We start from the raw sequence: 16,249 nt of genomic DNA on the forward strand, positions 1-16,249 counted from the left end.
CCACTTGAGGGGGTCCCCCAAAGGGCAAAGATCTCCAGGAGAATCTCCTGAGCCAGCCCCCACTCGTGAGAGATCGCGCTCTGCCTGCTTAGAGCGTCCGCCATCTCGTTTTCGTCTCCGGCCAGATGAACTGCCGAGATCGAAAATTCTTGCTGGTTCGCCAGAACCCGAGCTGCATCGCCTCCTTGCACAGAGGAAGTGACCCAGCCCCCCCACTTTTTGTTGAGGTAGTGCATGGCCACTGTGTTGTCTGTCAGAATCAGGACATTCTTCCCTCGCACAGTCAGCAGAAAAGCCTTCAGGGCAAGCCTGACGGCCCGCAGCTCCAACAGATTGATATGGAGTCTGGACTCCGACAGAGACCAACGACCGCTGACTTTCAACTCGTTGGCATGAGTTCCCCATCCCGCGAGGGATGCGTCCGGGACGATCGTCAACTCCGGCCAGGTCAGCCAAAATGGAGCCCCCCTCATCAGATTTCCTTCGACGGCCCACCACAGAAAGTCCTGGGCGACCGAGGGGGGCACCTGAACGGGGTCCGACATCCTGCCGGAGGACTGTGACCACTGGAGCTTGAGGGCCCATTGCAGAGATTTCATCCGCAACCTGGCCTCTGGCACCAGAAGAATGCAGGATGCCATGAGGCCGAGCAACCTCAAGAACTCTAACGCTGGGAGCGTCTGGGCAAGTTGAAACTTGTGCACCATCTGCTGAATGTGAAGAGCCCTCACCTGGGGAGGGAAACACTGCCCCAGGGATGTGTCTAGCACTGTTCCGATGTACTGGAGCCGCTGTGTTGGCGTCAAGTGGACTTCTTTAAGTTGAGGGAGAAGCCCAGCTTGTGAAGGGAGTGGCAGGTGACGGACAGATGATCCAGAACCTGCTCGGGTGAGCACGCCCTGATCAACCAACCGTCCAGGTAGGGGTAGATTTGAATCCCCCCTTTCCCTGAGATACGCTGCTACTACCACCATGAGCTTGGTGAAGACCCTTGGGGCGGTGGTGGATCCGAACGGCAGGACCCGAAACTGAAAGTGCGGGTCGCCAACCGCGAACCTCAGGTACTTCTTGTGCTTTGGATGGATCGGCACATGAAAATAAGCATCTTTGAGGTCGAGGGACAACAACCAGTCCTGAAGTTGAAGGGCCTGGAGGACTTGAGGAAGAGTAACCATCTTGAACTTGTCCTTCCTGAGGAGTTTGTCCAAACCCCGCAAGTCCATGATGGGTCTCAATCCCCCGTCTTTCATCGAAATCAAAAAATAAGGGGAATACCATCCCTTGTTCCTCTCCGCTACAGGCACCAGTTCTATGGCGCCTTTCTCCAGCAGGGATTGAAGTTCCTGCGCAAGGAGCGGATCCGGACTCTTCAAAGAGAGATTCCCTGGTGGATTGTTGTGAGGCCTCTGTCGGAAAGGAAGACAGTAGCCGTGGGCAATGATCTCCAGAACCCACACATCTGAAGTAATGGCACGCCACTCTACAAGATGCTGCGCCAGCCTTCCCCCAACCGGCGAACCATGGGACATCGCCTCATGAGTGAGCTGAAGCGGCTGCGGCAGTGCCTGGGGGCAAAGAGGCAACTGCCCGAGTGGCCTTGACACCTCGAGTACCCCGTTTTCCACCTCTGGCACTCCTACGGTGGCCCCTTAGACTAGCAGTTAATAAAGGACGAGGAATATCAAAAAGGAACCTCCCCTCCATTGTTGTCCCCTAGGACGAAAAGGCGGAGTTTGGCGAACTGCAGCGCTCAACAAATTCGCTGCAGCTTTGGAGGTCTGCAACCTCTCAAGGCTCTCGTCAGCCTTGCTGCCAAAAAGATGTTCACCATCAAAGGACATGTTGAGGAGCCGAGCTTGCACATCAGGAGCAAACCCTGTCTTCCGCAACCACACAAACCTGCGTATTACGGTGCTTGCCGCCATGGACCGGCTGACGCAATCAACCATGTCGAGACCCGACTGAACGGACTCACACATGGCATCCTTGCCATCCTGCACTATAGCAAGAAAATCATCCCGTTCCTCCCCTTCGGGAATATGATCAGCCGGTAAGGAGATACAGTTCCACAGAGTGTGCGTGAAACGAGACAAGGCACAAACGGATTCGGCCGCTTGAAGCGCCATACCCCCAGAAGCAAACACCTTCTTCGCCCAGCCGTCAAAACGTTTGTTGTCCCTATCGGGAGGGATGGTAGGGTACGATGCCTGCTTTGCGGGGGCCATAGCCGCCTGCAACACCAAACTCTCCGGAGTGGGGTGCGTGGTCAAGTAGCAGGGGCCGCCACTGGCTGGGCGATATTTCTTCGGCAAGGACTTGCGCACTGCCGCGAGACTCTCCGGAGAAGTACAAGTCGCAGCCACCCTGCTCTGCAAGGCCAGATGGAATGGCAGTACCAGGTCAGTTGGTGGACCTTGGTCGAGGTTATTAGTCAGATCATCCTGCTGAAAATCCCCAGGGGGGAGGAGGGGGGAGTCGGCATGTGTGCCAGGCACAGGCCTACCAAACTCCACCTCCGGAGAGGTGTCCAGCCCACTGGCATCGTGCAACGACTGGCGCAGGTCCTCAAGTTGGCTATGACCAGAAAGGAGGCCATCAGGAACCTCTGCAGGAACCTCACCTTCCTCAGACTCCTCATCCACCTCAGAAATATAATCCAGAGGGTGGAAAGAGGGTACAGAAAAAGGAACAAAGACATGTTTAGCCTTGGCCAGAGACTTTCTGGGGGGTTCCACCGTGGCACGGGGATAAAGCCGCCTCGAAAGGCGTCGGTGGAATCGGCATCCACATCGAGCGCAGGGCCTACAGTGTCGACACAGGCCTCGAGGGCAGAGCCCCAAGCGTGTCTCTCGACAGCCTGGGCGCCGATGGCGTCGACGACTTTCTCAGAGGCAGAGCCTCGAGAGAGTCCGTCGACGATCCAGCGGCCGCCGGCGTCGATGTGGTCTTCGAAGACTTCACAGGTTCCCGTGGTCTCAAGGGCGTCAAGGACCGGGACCTGGAACAGGCATGCCTAGAGCGACCATCCTTGTCCGACCGGGACCTCGAAGGCGGCCAGTGGTCGCGACGACTGCTCGAGCCTGAAGGCGGACGAGCGTTGTCTCTAGCACGGCCACAGCCGGCGTCCTCAGACAGCGCGGACGGACCACAGCCCTGTGATTGAAAAAATCGCCAACATCTCCTTTCGGAAGGAATCCCATTCCTCAGGAGTGGAATGCTTGTTGGGACAAGCAAACCACTGATGGGCGGAGTCCTCGGCGAGGACGGGGAAGGCGACCTGTGACGGCGCTTCCTGGAGTGCCTCGAAGAGGTAGAGGAATGGCGGGACCGACTCCCAGACCGAGAAACCCCAGACTCATGACGACGATGCGGAGAGTCGCCCCTCGAATCATCTGTCGAAAGACCAATGGAACAAGACTTCCGGGGCTTGGCCACCTTACCGACCAACAGCTTCTTATTACGCTCCCGCAAGGCCTTCGTTGTGAGCAATTGGCAGTCGACACAGTCATCCGTATCATGGTCCTCCCCGAGGCACCAGAGGCAAGCGTCATGCGTGTACTTTAGCGACATCTTGGACCTGCACACCCGACACTTCTTAAACCCGGACCCTGGGGTGGAAGAAGCCAAAGACATCATACAATATTCAATGAAGAAACAGGTTCAGAGAACCGAAAGATCAGGAGTCTGTAGAATCGAGGCGCGCCGAGATCTCCGAAGCGAACACGTTTGTGGAAAAACGGAACTGAGGCTACGGGCGTCGTGCGTCCTACTTATAACATCCGGTGACGTCGACTCGACGGAGGCCCTCGAGGACGGCATATCGACGCAGGACGCAGAAAGATTTTCCGAAGCAGCACAGCTGTGGTAATTACTGTCATAGATATGGAGGACCCAATCCCCTCGAAATATATTTATTGTATCATGTGATTTTATGGGCATAACAAAAATAAACATTGCTTTGAATCTTGAATCTATTGGTCTTACAGCCAGAAGGAACAGACATGTTTGCCTTTGAGGCTAATAGTGTAGACATTGGTGGCACGAACGTAGTCACCTTACTTTGTTTGGACGAGGTTTCTTTTACACCTTTGAAGGTATTTGTAAATGTACTCAATGGTGCCCTAGCCCCATATTTGAGTGAAGGGTTAGTTTAGGGGATGGTATATTTAATAATATTAGGTATTTGTATAGCTTCTAGACTACAATATTCAAATTCAGTACATTCTTGCTGGTCTTTTGTGGTAAGCAACAGATGATAGTGTACCTCATACCATCGTACTCTACACCAGTTTCCACGCACTTCCATATGGCAGCCCATCAATTTGACCTATTTGCTCTTATTTATTTATTTTATTTATTTAATATTTATATTGCGCCGGTAGCTCCCGAGCCTCGGGGCGCAGAAACAAGGACACAAGAACGGACGGAACAGATAGTGATTAGACAGAGCAGACGGGACAGTCACATAGACTTAAGCTAAATGAGGTATATGCCGTGATGGCCGTTTATTTGAAGATCTGGGTTTTTACCTGTTTGCGAAAACGCGAGTAGTTGGTTTCCAGTCTAAGGTGGTCTGGTAGGTTGCTCCAAAGGTTGGCTGCAAGGGTTGGAAAGGCTCTACCTAAGCCACTTTTGAGTTTGTGAGGTGACGTAGCAATTTTAACAAGTTGGGATGATCTCAGTGTTCTATTAGGAACGTATGGTTTGATCCTAGTTTTTAAGTAGGTTGGTGCCTTTCCGTAGATGCATCTGTGAACGATGGTTAAGGTTTTGAAATGCACCCTATCTTCAATTTTCAGCCAATGAAGCTCCCTTCTGGAGTTGCTGATATGTTCTGTTTTAGTTTTGAGCTTGACAATTCTTACCGCGTTGTTCTGTACAATTTGGTAGCTTTGTAGGCATTGCTTGGAGGCACCCAGGACTAGAGCGTTGCCATAGTCAAGGCACGATAAGATGGTGGCTCTTGCTATGGTCGCACAATTTTCCTCGGAGGTGGTAGGCACAGTTTTTTTTGATGAACTGTACTTGGGCGTCCGCACCCAACGATGCTTCTAGCAGCATACCTAGGGTTTTAACCTTGCTTAGGACCGGAATGGGGGTATCTTTAATGTGGAAGGATGTGTAGGATGAGGGTAGCTTAGCACGAGCAGAGGATGAGCCGAAAATCATGAGTTCCGTTTTTTTCCGTTTAGGCACATCCAATTGGAGTCCATCCATTGCTCCACGTGGTTGTATATCGTGGTAAGTTGCTCGCTATCTTTCTGATAATTGCCACTTAGTTCGAATACAAGCTGCGTGTCGTCAGCATAGTTAGTGAAATAGGTGTTTATGTGGTCTAGAACAAGGCATAGGTACTTTAAGTAAAGATTGAACAGTAGGGGTGACATACTGGCCCCTTGGGGAACTCCACAGAGGATTTCTTGTTCGAGGGAGAACTTGTCCCCCCAGTGCACTCTGGATATTCTGTTTTTTAGAAAGGACATTATCCATCTGATGGCTTCATCAGAGCAGTTGGTGGTCTTTTTTAGCGCATTCTGGAGTAAGTTATGGTCGAGGAGATCAAATGCGGCGCTGAGGTCGAGTAAAACGAGGAGGCCTGTCTTACCCTTGTCAATGATACCGAGCATTTTGGTCTGCAGATCTAACATGGCCGTCTCGGTACTGTGTGCGGGGCGAAAACCAGACTGCTGTTAGCTTGAATTTCCTACAACAAGGGTGTGATATGGTAATGTGCTTTTTTTGGGTTGGTGTTTAACATTCCAAAGTGACCTATGATTACACTGCAGACAAACTCTGGAGGGAAACTCACCATTATTAAAAAAACACAAATAATGTTTTTACTTTCAAACTACCAAAGCTTGCAGTCACTCTCATATAATAACAGTTGAAAAGTCTCACCGTTTTTAATTGGTATCTTATACAACACAGGTGTACATCTGTGATCATTAGGGCATCATCTCTTCTCTTCTGCTTACATGCTCATGACCAAACAGAAGGAGGAAAAATCGCCACCCCGATATTTCATTTAAGTGAAATACAATTGACAATTCCCAACCAACCACTTGATGGAAGCCGATTCATTGATTCACAGTGCAAAAACATGGTTTAACAATTTCATAGAGGCCAGGGTCTTTCATTTTTGTTTAGCCCAGAACATTGAAGATGCTCAAAGGTTTGAGGATATATGACAAGAGCAGGATGCAATTAAAGCTACCCTAACTGTCCACCATTACATCTAAGCAGTATGTTTCATAGTTGTAGATATGATATATGATATGGCAGTTATAACGCGCCTATACACAAGTGTTTCAAGGCGCGATGTGGCAAGGGAGGGGGAACAAATGGACGACAGAGACAACGATCCTACTAGGCCAGGTGTCATTCAGATCGCGCAAGTGCAGGGGAAGGGGGAAAAGTGTGGGGGGAAGAAGGTGGGGATAGTGCAGTACATGGGATAAATAGAATAAATAAATGTACGGCCATCTGGTGGCAAGTTCAAGGGTGAGTGCAGACATCAGGTGTCAAGTGCTAGTAGGGGACTGTAGGGATGCAGAAAACAGTCCCCAAGTGTGGGGTTTGCCAGGCAGGCAGTGCAGGTGTTTAACTGGCAGGGAGGGGCCCTGGATCAGAGGGTGGCCAGGTAGCCAGTGCAGTTTCAGCCAGGAGTTCAGCAGGGGAGAGGAGGAGAGAAAGCAGAAGCAAAGAGGAAGGTGTCAAGGTGCTTCCGAAACCAGAGATGGTTCTCAAGTTTCAGGGAGGCAGGGAGGCTGTTCCAGGGGAGGCCCCAGCCGAAGAAATCTACCACCAACTCGTTGCTTGGAGAAGCGACTGACCCTTAGGGAGTTGGAGGCAGATGAGCAAAGAGCTCGAGCAGGAAGATATTTAGGAAGAGAGAGTTGAAGGTATTGGGGCCCCAGAAGGCCTTGTGGACAATGAAAAGGTTTTTTTTTTTTTTAACTTAATCCTCGCAGCCACTGGGAGCCAGTGCAGAGATTTCAGTCCCGGAGAGGTACGATCCCTGGGCTTGAGGCCAAGGACAAGTCTCGGAAAGAACATTTTACAATGGACACTGTACACGAATGGTGGTCTGTGGACTAGGGATTATTGTCATTTTTCTGGTTTAAACGTCTTACCGTGTTTACCAGCCAATGCACGTAGTTGGGGTTGCAACAACAACATCTGCAGCATTGCTGGGTTATTTAAACTCTTCAGGATCTGCATTGAGTTTGGCTCTGGAAGCAAACCCTTCTTATTATTTGGAGCCTTTAAAGAAGATGATTACAGAGAGAGAGAAGAAGAAAGTAGAAAGTATAATTAGGATCATGAATATACATCAATCAGAAACATTTAATTCTTAAAGTGGCATTCACCAGATTTTGTTACACGAGGGAAAGCAAATTTAATAACAAATAGTATTGCTTTTTTGGATCCAGCTTCCTTCTGTTAACCTTTTGACACCTTATGCTGTTGTGTGTTGGTGCAGGAAACTGTGCCATGTCAAAAGCAAGGGATCTAGAGCACTTGGAGCAATGCTATGTTACACCAGCACCTTGTACACACTACACAGTTGACCCAGTCTATATTTACAGGAGGCTAATGACATTTATTATGTTCATCGTAGAGCCATCCATATTGGATGGGCACTGGTAGTTCTGGGAACCCCATGGGCACAGATTACCAAAGAGAACTTAAGTAAGAAACCGCTCAATGCATCACCTGGTTGGATTCCATTGACAACCAACATACTAAAAAGCAGAAAAAGCCAGGAAAATGCAAACTGCTTGGGGAACACTAGACCGAGTACAAAGCCCTGTAGGAACAGAGAATTTGTGCCATCAAACTTGCACCCAGAGAATAATGTCAACAGAATGCACATGACTAAAAGTTTCAAAAAAGTACAGGTTTGTACATATGTAAACCTCGGCTTGAGTCCATTTTAAAAGAAAAAAAACAGTACTATTACATCACATACAAAATCACAGGCTCTAGAACAAGACTACATCAAGGGGAAATCAACACTTTGCAGCTTATTCAACCTCCGAGCATTCAAGGCAACAGGGTCAATGGTACGTTTTAATAACCAAGGTATTTTAAATCGATTTGCGTACCAGTCAGTATCCACACCTTCTCATTCAGACAGACGTTAAACTTATCAAATGAAACCTATAGTAAAACTGATATGAGGTTTTTAAGGCTAAAGGGTGATGGACGGAAGAGCAGTGGACTCAAGCAGTTCATTGCTCAGTAGAGGGGCTCTGTGCGGCTGTCATTTTTTAATTAAGTGCATTTAAATTGCTTTTATATGTGTTTTACAGTCACATTACCCCTAATATCCATTGTTTTTATTCTGACTTGATTGTTGTACTCCCGACATTCGGGTGGGGCTCGGCAACACTTCCTACTTGTTTCTATCTAGAGTCTTTTAGTCGCGCTACAAACGCGGTCATGTGATTATCCTGCCGGCATTTATGGGCCAGCAATCACAACAGCGCAGCGGACGAGCGTTGCAGGTGCGCCTAATGTGTGGCAAAAGCATGCAAAAGGCAAGCCTGTCTGTGCCTCGGTCGGGCCCTGGAGTTGTGCTCTGGTAAGTGCTATTCCCGCCTCAATTTACTTTCTTTAGCTCCTTTTAATACCATCTACCCCAGAAATGTTGGCACAGGTTTAGCTAACAGCGTGCCAGACCCTATGGTGCGTTCTCAGCACTTTGACTGTTTTATGGCTAATATCCGTTCCCTGGCACCCCATAGAAATTAATGCTATGAGATATTGCATGTAAATCAGTTTGATCTGGAGTTCTTAACCTTGGAGTCCTAATGGACCACAAACTAACACTAGAAACACAAGTAAACGCAATAATAAAGAAGAACAAGTTACTTACCAACTGGTAACGTGTTCCTCCAACACATTCCACATCTTTGACATGTAATGTCCACAGCTGTGCACTTCGGAAACTTTTTCAGCAGAGGGCGTCCTGAGTCGATGGCGACGGGTCCATGTCCCTCGAGGGCCTCAGTCGAGGACAACGTCACAGGATGTTATAAATAGGACACACGGCGCCCGTAGCCTCATTTCAAGTTTTTTCCCCAGAACATGACACACTATTCTGATGCCTACTGGACTGCACTTAGCCTTGCGGAAACAGAAGCTGCAATCACATAGGATATTCTCATGAGGGGCAGGCTGGGAGGCCGAGGTGAAATGTGTTGGAGGAACATCCAGTCGAAAGAACGTTACCAGCTGGTAAGTAACTTGTTCTTCGAATGGATTGTGTCCTCCAACGCATTCCACATCTTTGACAGACTCCCAAAGCAGTACCAGTAAATGGAGGAGGGAAAAGAATTTAGAATACCCAATTAGACTGCGGAATAAAAAACCGCCTTCCCAAAGACCATATCCTGACCATGGATTGTATCCAGTGAATAATGTTTTACAAATGTATGGATGGAAGCCCGAGTAGCGGCATCACAAATATTCCTAATAGGAACACCCCGCTGGAGAGCGGTGGAAGTAGCCACGCCCCTAGTGGAATGAGCGCTCAGCCCTTCAGGAGGGTCTTTAACCGCCAACCCGTAACACTCCGTAATGGTAAGGATAATACACCTGGACAAGGTCTGTTTAGTAACAGCCTGGCCCAATCCAGCGTATCCTACAAATAGTTGATCGTCCACTCTGACCCTGGACATCCTAGAAATGCAAAAGCTAAGAGCTCTACGTGGATCTAACCGATGGAGACACTCCTCTTCCTTACCAGGATGGGGAAGAGGGTAGAAAGATGGAAGAACCACCTTTTAACTCAAATGATATTCAGAGACTACCTTAGGTAGAAAAGAAGGACGTACTCGCAGTACAACCCTGTCCTTGTGAAACACAGTAAAGGGTGGCTTAGCTGAAAGTGCCTGCAATTCACTCACTCTGCGAGCGGAAGTAACGGCAACCAAGAACACAGTCTTGAAGGACAGTAATCTCAAAGGACAAGAGTGCAAAGGTTCAAACGGAGCACCCATGAGAAATCTCAAAACCAGATGCAAATCCCAAACCGCCACCTGGAAAGGGGACAGCGGGAATACAGTAGTCAGTCCTTTAAGAAACTCAGAAATCAAAGGAATCTTAAAGTAAGAACATTCTTCAGACTTAAAGATAGACAGCGCCGCCAGGTAACCTTTAATGGTACCCACCTTGAAGGCCCCTGTGGGCAAAAGAAAGCAAGAAAGACAAAACCATAGGAATGGAGCACTGAAAAGGATCAACATTGTGATCCCTGCACCAGTCGCAGTACTTAAGCCAACTGCAACGGTACAGGGATTTTGTTGTAGGCCGCCTGGCCGAAAGCAACACCTCAATCACGTAATACGGGAGGTCTCAATCCTTATACCTCAACCTTTCAGATACCAAGCATGAAGGTTGAGAGTCTTGACCTCTGGATGGAGAACCCGACAACCCCCCCTGCCCCACCACACCCCCTTCGACGCAAGAGCAGATCCTCTCGGTAGGGAAGACGGCGTGGAGGGCAGATGAACATTTCCAGAAGGTCCAGGTACCACGCTCTCCTGGCCAAATCCGGAGCAATGAGGATCATGTGGGAACCTCCGTAACATCTGCAACACTTGAGGAATAACGGGAACTGGAGAAAACGCGTGCAGCAGTGGGAATGACCAATCCACCAGGAACGCGTCTCCTAAGGCTCCTCTTGGAGGAAATTCCCTTGAGCAGAATCTCTCGCACTTTCGGTTGACACTGGTGGCGAAGAGATCCAGAACGACTTCCTGAGCCAACTCCCACTCGTGAGAGACTGCGCTCTGCCTGCTCAGAGTGTCCGCCGCCACATTGTCGTCTCTGGCCAGATGAACTGCTCCCAGAACCAGAGCTGCATTGCTTCTCTGCACAATGGAAGTGACCCTGCCCCCCCCCTTTTTGTTGAGGTAATGCATGGCCACTGTGTTGTCCGTGATGATCAGGACACTCCTCCCCCGTACAGATGGCAGAAACGCCTTCAGGGCTAGCCTGATGGCCCGGCGCTCCAACAAATTGATGTGGAGTCTGGACTCCGACGGAGACCAACGACCGGTCAAGTCATTGGCATGAGCGCCCCATCCTGTGAGGGAAGCGTCTGTCACTACAGTCATCTCCAGCCATGGTGCCAAAACGGTTCTCCCTTTATCAGGTTCCCTTCGTTCACCCACCACAGAAGGTCCTGAGTGACCGAACGAGGGATCTGAACAGGATCCGTCATCTTGCTGGAGAACTGTGACCACCTCATCTTGAGGACCCATTGCAGGGATCTCATCCGCAGCCTGGCCTCTGGCACCAGAAAAATGCAGGAAGCCATGAGGCCGAGCAACCTTAAGAATTCGAAAGCCGGGAGACTCTGGGCATGTTGAAACTTGTCCTCCATCTGCAAAATGTGATGAGCCCTTACCTTCGGAGGCAAACACTTCCCCAAGGACGTGTCCAACACAGCCCCGATGTAGTGGAGCTGTCGGGAAGATGTCCGGTGCGACTTCTTTAAATTCAGGGAGAAGCCCAGCCTGTGGAGGGTGTGACAGGTGACACCGAGATGATCCAAAGCCAGCTCGGGAGAACGCGCCCAGATCAGCCATTCGTCCAGGTAGGGGAAGACTTGAATCCCCCCCTCAGCTGAGGTATGCTGCCACCAACACCATGAGCTTGGTAAAGACCCTCGTGGCGGAGGTCAATCTGAATGCAGGATCCGAAATTGAAAGTGCGAGTCTCCAGCCACAAACCTCAGGTACTTCCTATGTGCCGGATGGATCGGAACATGGAAGTAAGCATCCTTGAGGTCCAGCAACACCATCCAATCCTGAAGTTGAAGGGCCTGGAGGACTCGAGAAAGAGTGACCATCTTGAACTTGTCCATCCTGAGGAGTTTGTTCAACCAACGCAAGTCCATGATGGGTCTCAAACCCCTGTCTTTCTTTGGGATAAAAAAAGAAGGGGAATACCATCCCTTGTTCCTCTCTGCTACAGGCACCAGTTCTATAGCGCCTTTCTCTAGCAGGGACAACATTTCCTGCACAAGGTGCGGACCCAGAAGCTTCAAAGAGAGTTTCCCCGGTGGATTGGCGTGAGGCCGCTGAAGGAAGGGAAGACTGTATCCGTGGGCTATGGTATCCAACACCCACTCATCTGAAGTAATGGCCCGCCATTCTTCGAGATGCTGAGACAGTCTGCCCGCAACCGGCGAACCATGAGCCATGGCCTCATGACTGTTTGGAAGCTGCTGCGGCAGTGCCTGAAGGCAAAGAGGCAGCTGCCTGAGCGGCTCTGGCACCACAATTTCCTCGTCCACCATGGGTACCTTTCCGCTTGCCCCTTTGACTGGCAGCCCCTCTCGTAATACCAAAGGAAGAGTAGTACCAAAAGGAACCTCCCCTCCACTGCTGTCCCCTAGGACGAAAAGGCAGAGGTTGACGCACCGCGGCGCTCAAAGACTTGGCTGCAGCTTTTGGGGTCTGCAACCTCTCAAGGCTCTCGCAGGCCTTGCTGCCAAATAAATGTGCGCCATAAAAGGACATGTTGAGAAGACGGGCCTGCACATCAGGAGCAAACCCTGACTTCCGCAACCACGCAAAACTGCGTATGACGGTGCTCGCAGCCATGGATCGGCTAACACTGTCGGCCGTATCCAAACCCGACGGAAGGGATTCACACATAACATCCTTGCCATTTTGCACGAGAGCAAGGAAACCATCTCTTTCTTCCCCCCTCGGGAATATGCTCAGCCGCCAAGGAAACAATTCCACAGAGTGTGTGAAAACCTTGCCACAGCACATGTGGAGTTGGCCGACTTCAAGGCCCTGCTCCCAGCAGAAAATACCTTCCGGGCCCAACCGTCGAAGCGCTTGTCGTCTCTATCCGGCGGGATGGTAGGGTACGCCGCCTGCCTTGAGGTGGCCGTAGCCGCCTGAACCACCAAACTCTCAGGAGTGGGGTGAGTAGACAAAAAGCTGCGGTCGCCAACGGAAGGGCGGTATTTCTTAGACAGAAGAGGGCCTGGAGGCCAAAACCGACCTCACCAACTTCGATGTAGCCTTTCTTGGAGGATCCACAATGTCTGGATACTCCAACGGCAAATTTGGAGAAAGAATCCCCAAAGACGCCGATAGCGCCAAAGGCTTAGACGTCGAGAGCATTGACAACCTTGACGCTGGGATCGCCGAAGGCTTCGGCGTCGACACAGGTGCCGATGGCACCGTGGGCTGATACGACGGCAAGGCGTCAATGTCCAAATCGGACGGACACGGCGCCGAACGAGTTGACGCCGGCCCAAGCCTTCAATAGGTTGCTGCGGTCTCGCTGGGGACGAGGAAAAGAAACTTAGAGACACGTCTCTTGCGACCCTTTGATTCCTTGTCCGTATGGGACCTCGATGGGTGTTACGATGCCTGCCCCAGACATCTGAAGCAGACCAGTCAACCCAAAATCCTGGCACCCATGGGGACCTATAAGGCCACAAAAGATTACCTAAGGGCTTCCTGGACTCAGTTGACGCCAGGCTCATATGGCCTTTTTCAGGCAAGTCAAATTACCAAGTGGTAATCTGCATCTGCAAAGAAGAGCAGAGAACAGGTTATAGCAAGAACCTTACCTGGATTCACCCCCGCAAACACTAGCGACCGCGCTATTCAAGGAAACATTTCAAGAATAATTAGCTTAGGTCAGTAAATTACTCACCGATGCTCCGTTCATCCAGGCGATCCAGCGAGCCATGAGTAATCACCACCCGGAACAGCCGCATCTGTGAAAGACAAAAAGAATCAGTAAGTTACTTCTCGCTAGAAGACATTTAATCCGGCGCCGCAAGATAATAACCCGAAGCTATATTCGTTTGCGGTCTTGCAGTCTTGCTAATCACCCTCACACGATCCTCGTTTCAGAAAGCAGACAAGAAAAGAGAGCAACAGGTGAAAAGAGTGAACGAACAATACCACATTTTAAGACATCATTCTTTCTTCGTAATACTGAAACTTACCTTGGCATTTACATCGCGAAAGAGACACCTGTCTGCGGCAATTCTGCAAAAGGGAAAAAACACACTATGAAGACAATAGTGAAAAAGTGAACTAAAGACAATTAGAATTTAAAAGCAAGACATAAGACTTACCTCTGAGTCCTTATTGTCAGGAACTCAGCCACGGGATCAGTGAAGCTAACCGAGTACCCAAGTTTCAACGCACCCCTGCATGCAGATGCAGGATGGAGAGCTCATCCTTCTTAACAATCAGGTGAGACGCAGTAAGGAGAACATAAGGAGGGTACAGAAGCAGAAGCAGTAGTTAGATCTTCTCCTATTAATTAGCTAACTTACCATTGTCCTATTCTAGGAAAATCCTCCTTCGTGTCAGACAGACAAAACTCAGAGGGCAGGTGAAGTTGCTCGTCACTTCACTACGCGTCACGCTGGTGGAGACAGTTGCAGTCTCGTTTCGTTCGGCGCCCTTGTGGAATCCAGGTGAGCGTAACAATGGCTCCCGATGAATGTCACGTCGCAAACCCAAGCCCAAAGGCGTGCGAGCCACGAAACGAGACCGATCCAGGCCGGCTTCAAAAGAAGGCGCGACCGGACCTGTGTCCTGCGATTGAAAAATCGCCATCATGGATTTCTTAAATGCCACCCATTCCTCCCGAGTCGTGGACTTCATAGGGCACATAACCTTCCTCGAGGCACCATCCTCCGAGGAGGATGGGGGAGGAGGACGGGGAAGGCCATCGGTGATGGCGATTCCGCGAGTGCCGGGATGAGGAAGATGAGTGGCGGGAACCACTCCGGGACCGAGATCCCCAGGAATCCTTCTGACGAGTCGCCCCTTGAGTCGTCGGTAGAAACCCCCTTGGACTTGGAAGTCCGGGACTTAACAGGCTTAGAGCCCCTACCTACCTGCAGCTTCCCCTTCTGCTCCTGCAAGGTTTTGGCCGTCAGCGACTGGCATTTTGAGCAGACGTCGGTGTCGTGCGACTCACCCAGTCAACACAAACAAATGCGGTGGGGGTCGGTGAGCGACATCTTAGACTTGCAGTCCCGGCAGGTCTTGAAGCCGGACCGCGGAGTCGGAGGGGGTCGATGAGAAAGACCTCTTCAATGAAGAAAAAAAAACACAAGGTGCGCCGAGTCTCACGAAGTGAACACGTTCACGGAAAAAACGGATCTGAGGCTGCGGGCGCCGTGCGTCCTATTTATAACATCCTGTGACATCGTCCTCAACGGAGGCCCTTGAGGGACATGGACCCAACGCCATCAACGCAGGACGCCCTATGCTGAAAAAGTTTCCCAAGTGCACAGCTGTGGACATTATATGTCAAAGATGTGGCATGCGCGGGAGGACAATCCCTTCGAAATGCTTCTTCCTCCTGCACCAGGTAAAAAGGATCATACCATTCCTCTCCTTCATCCATTAAACGCTCACCATCATCTCCCTCATCATGTCCAGAATAGACTATGCCAATAGCCTATACCTCAGAATGCCGGAACGCTTGCTAAAGAAACAGTGAGGTATCCAAAATGCAGCGGCCAGACTTCTCCGCAGACTACCGCGAAGCGAACACACCATCCCAGCGTTAAAAATGCTACGTTGGCTACCGATGAAACAAACAACCCACTTTCAAAACAATGTGCATAACACACAGAGTAATCCATATCCAAGGAGCAGAATTCCTACAAAAGAAAATCACGATCTACCGACTGATAAAACCAGTAACCAAACAATATCCCCACCCTAGACATTACCTCACGGACACCGACTAGAACTGCAGAAGGAGCATTACTCAATTAACTGGCACGCCTGCTGGTCCTAAAGCGCCTTCCTCGGGGTGTGGGGTCCCCACACCAAGGGGCTGGGGGATGCAAAGGTAGGCACACCCTTGGCAAACTAAGAGCAAACCCTTCAACCATACCCACATCCACCCAGGGATGGGTGAGGCCTTCACCACCTCATAACCATAGACCGGTAGACAAAGAAGAAAGCCACCACCATGCACAGAACTCGGCTAATGAACCGCTACAAACGCCCATCACACAGCACGGGCAGAGACGCTGAGCACAGAAGTCCAAACCAACGAGGTATGAATAGCCCGACTAACCCAACCCTAAAACCTCAAGTTCAACATATACCTCTTAAACATTAAACAAACGCAACCCATTCTCTGCACATCAGTCCGCATGCACTTCACTACAACAACAAAACAAACCACACAGTCCCGCACAACAGCACATAGGAATCTACCAAGCTGT

General features: G+C 50.2%; 1 protein-coding gene across 4 annotated transcripts in view; it reads right to left on the bottom strand.

Moving 5' to 3' along the window:
* Nucleotides 1–16,249, bottom strand: part of RAVER2 (ribonucleoprotein, PTB binding 2) — a 1,138,299-nt gene that overhangs the window by 644,927 nt on the left and 477,123 nt on the right. For all 4 annotated transcript variants that reach the window (XM_069641987.1, XM_069641988.1, XM_069641990.1 and 1 more), the window contains exon 5: nt 7,134–7,263. In XM_069641987.1, coding sequence (XP_069498088.1) covers nt 7,134–7,263 — 130 coding nt within the window. The remainder of the gene's footprint in view (nt 1–7,133; nt 7,264–16,249) is intronic.

The sequence above is a fragment of the Ambystoma mexicanum genome, chromosome 1q, assembly GCF_040938575.1.
Source record: "Ambystoma mexicanum isolate Mex_15411 chromosome 1q, UKY_AmexF1_1, whole genome shotgun sequence".
Classification (NCBI taxonomy): Eukaryota; Metazoa; Chordata; class Amphibia; order Caudata; family Ambystomatidae; genus Ambystoma; species Ambystoma mexicanum.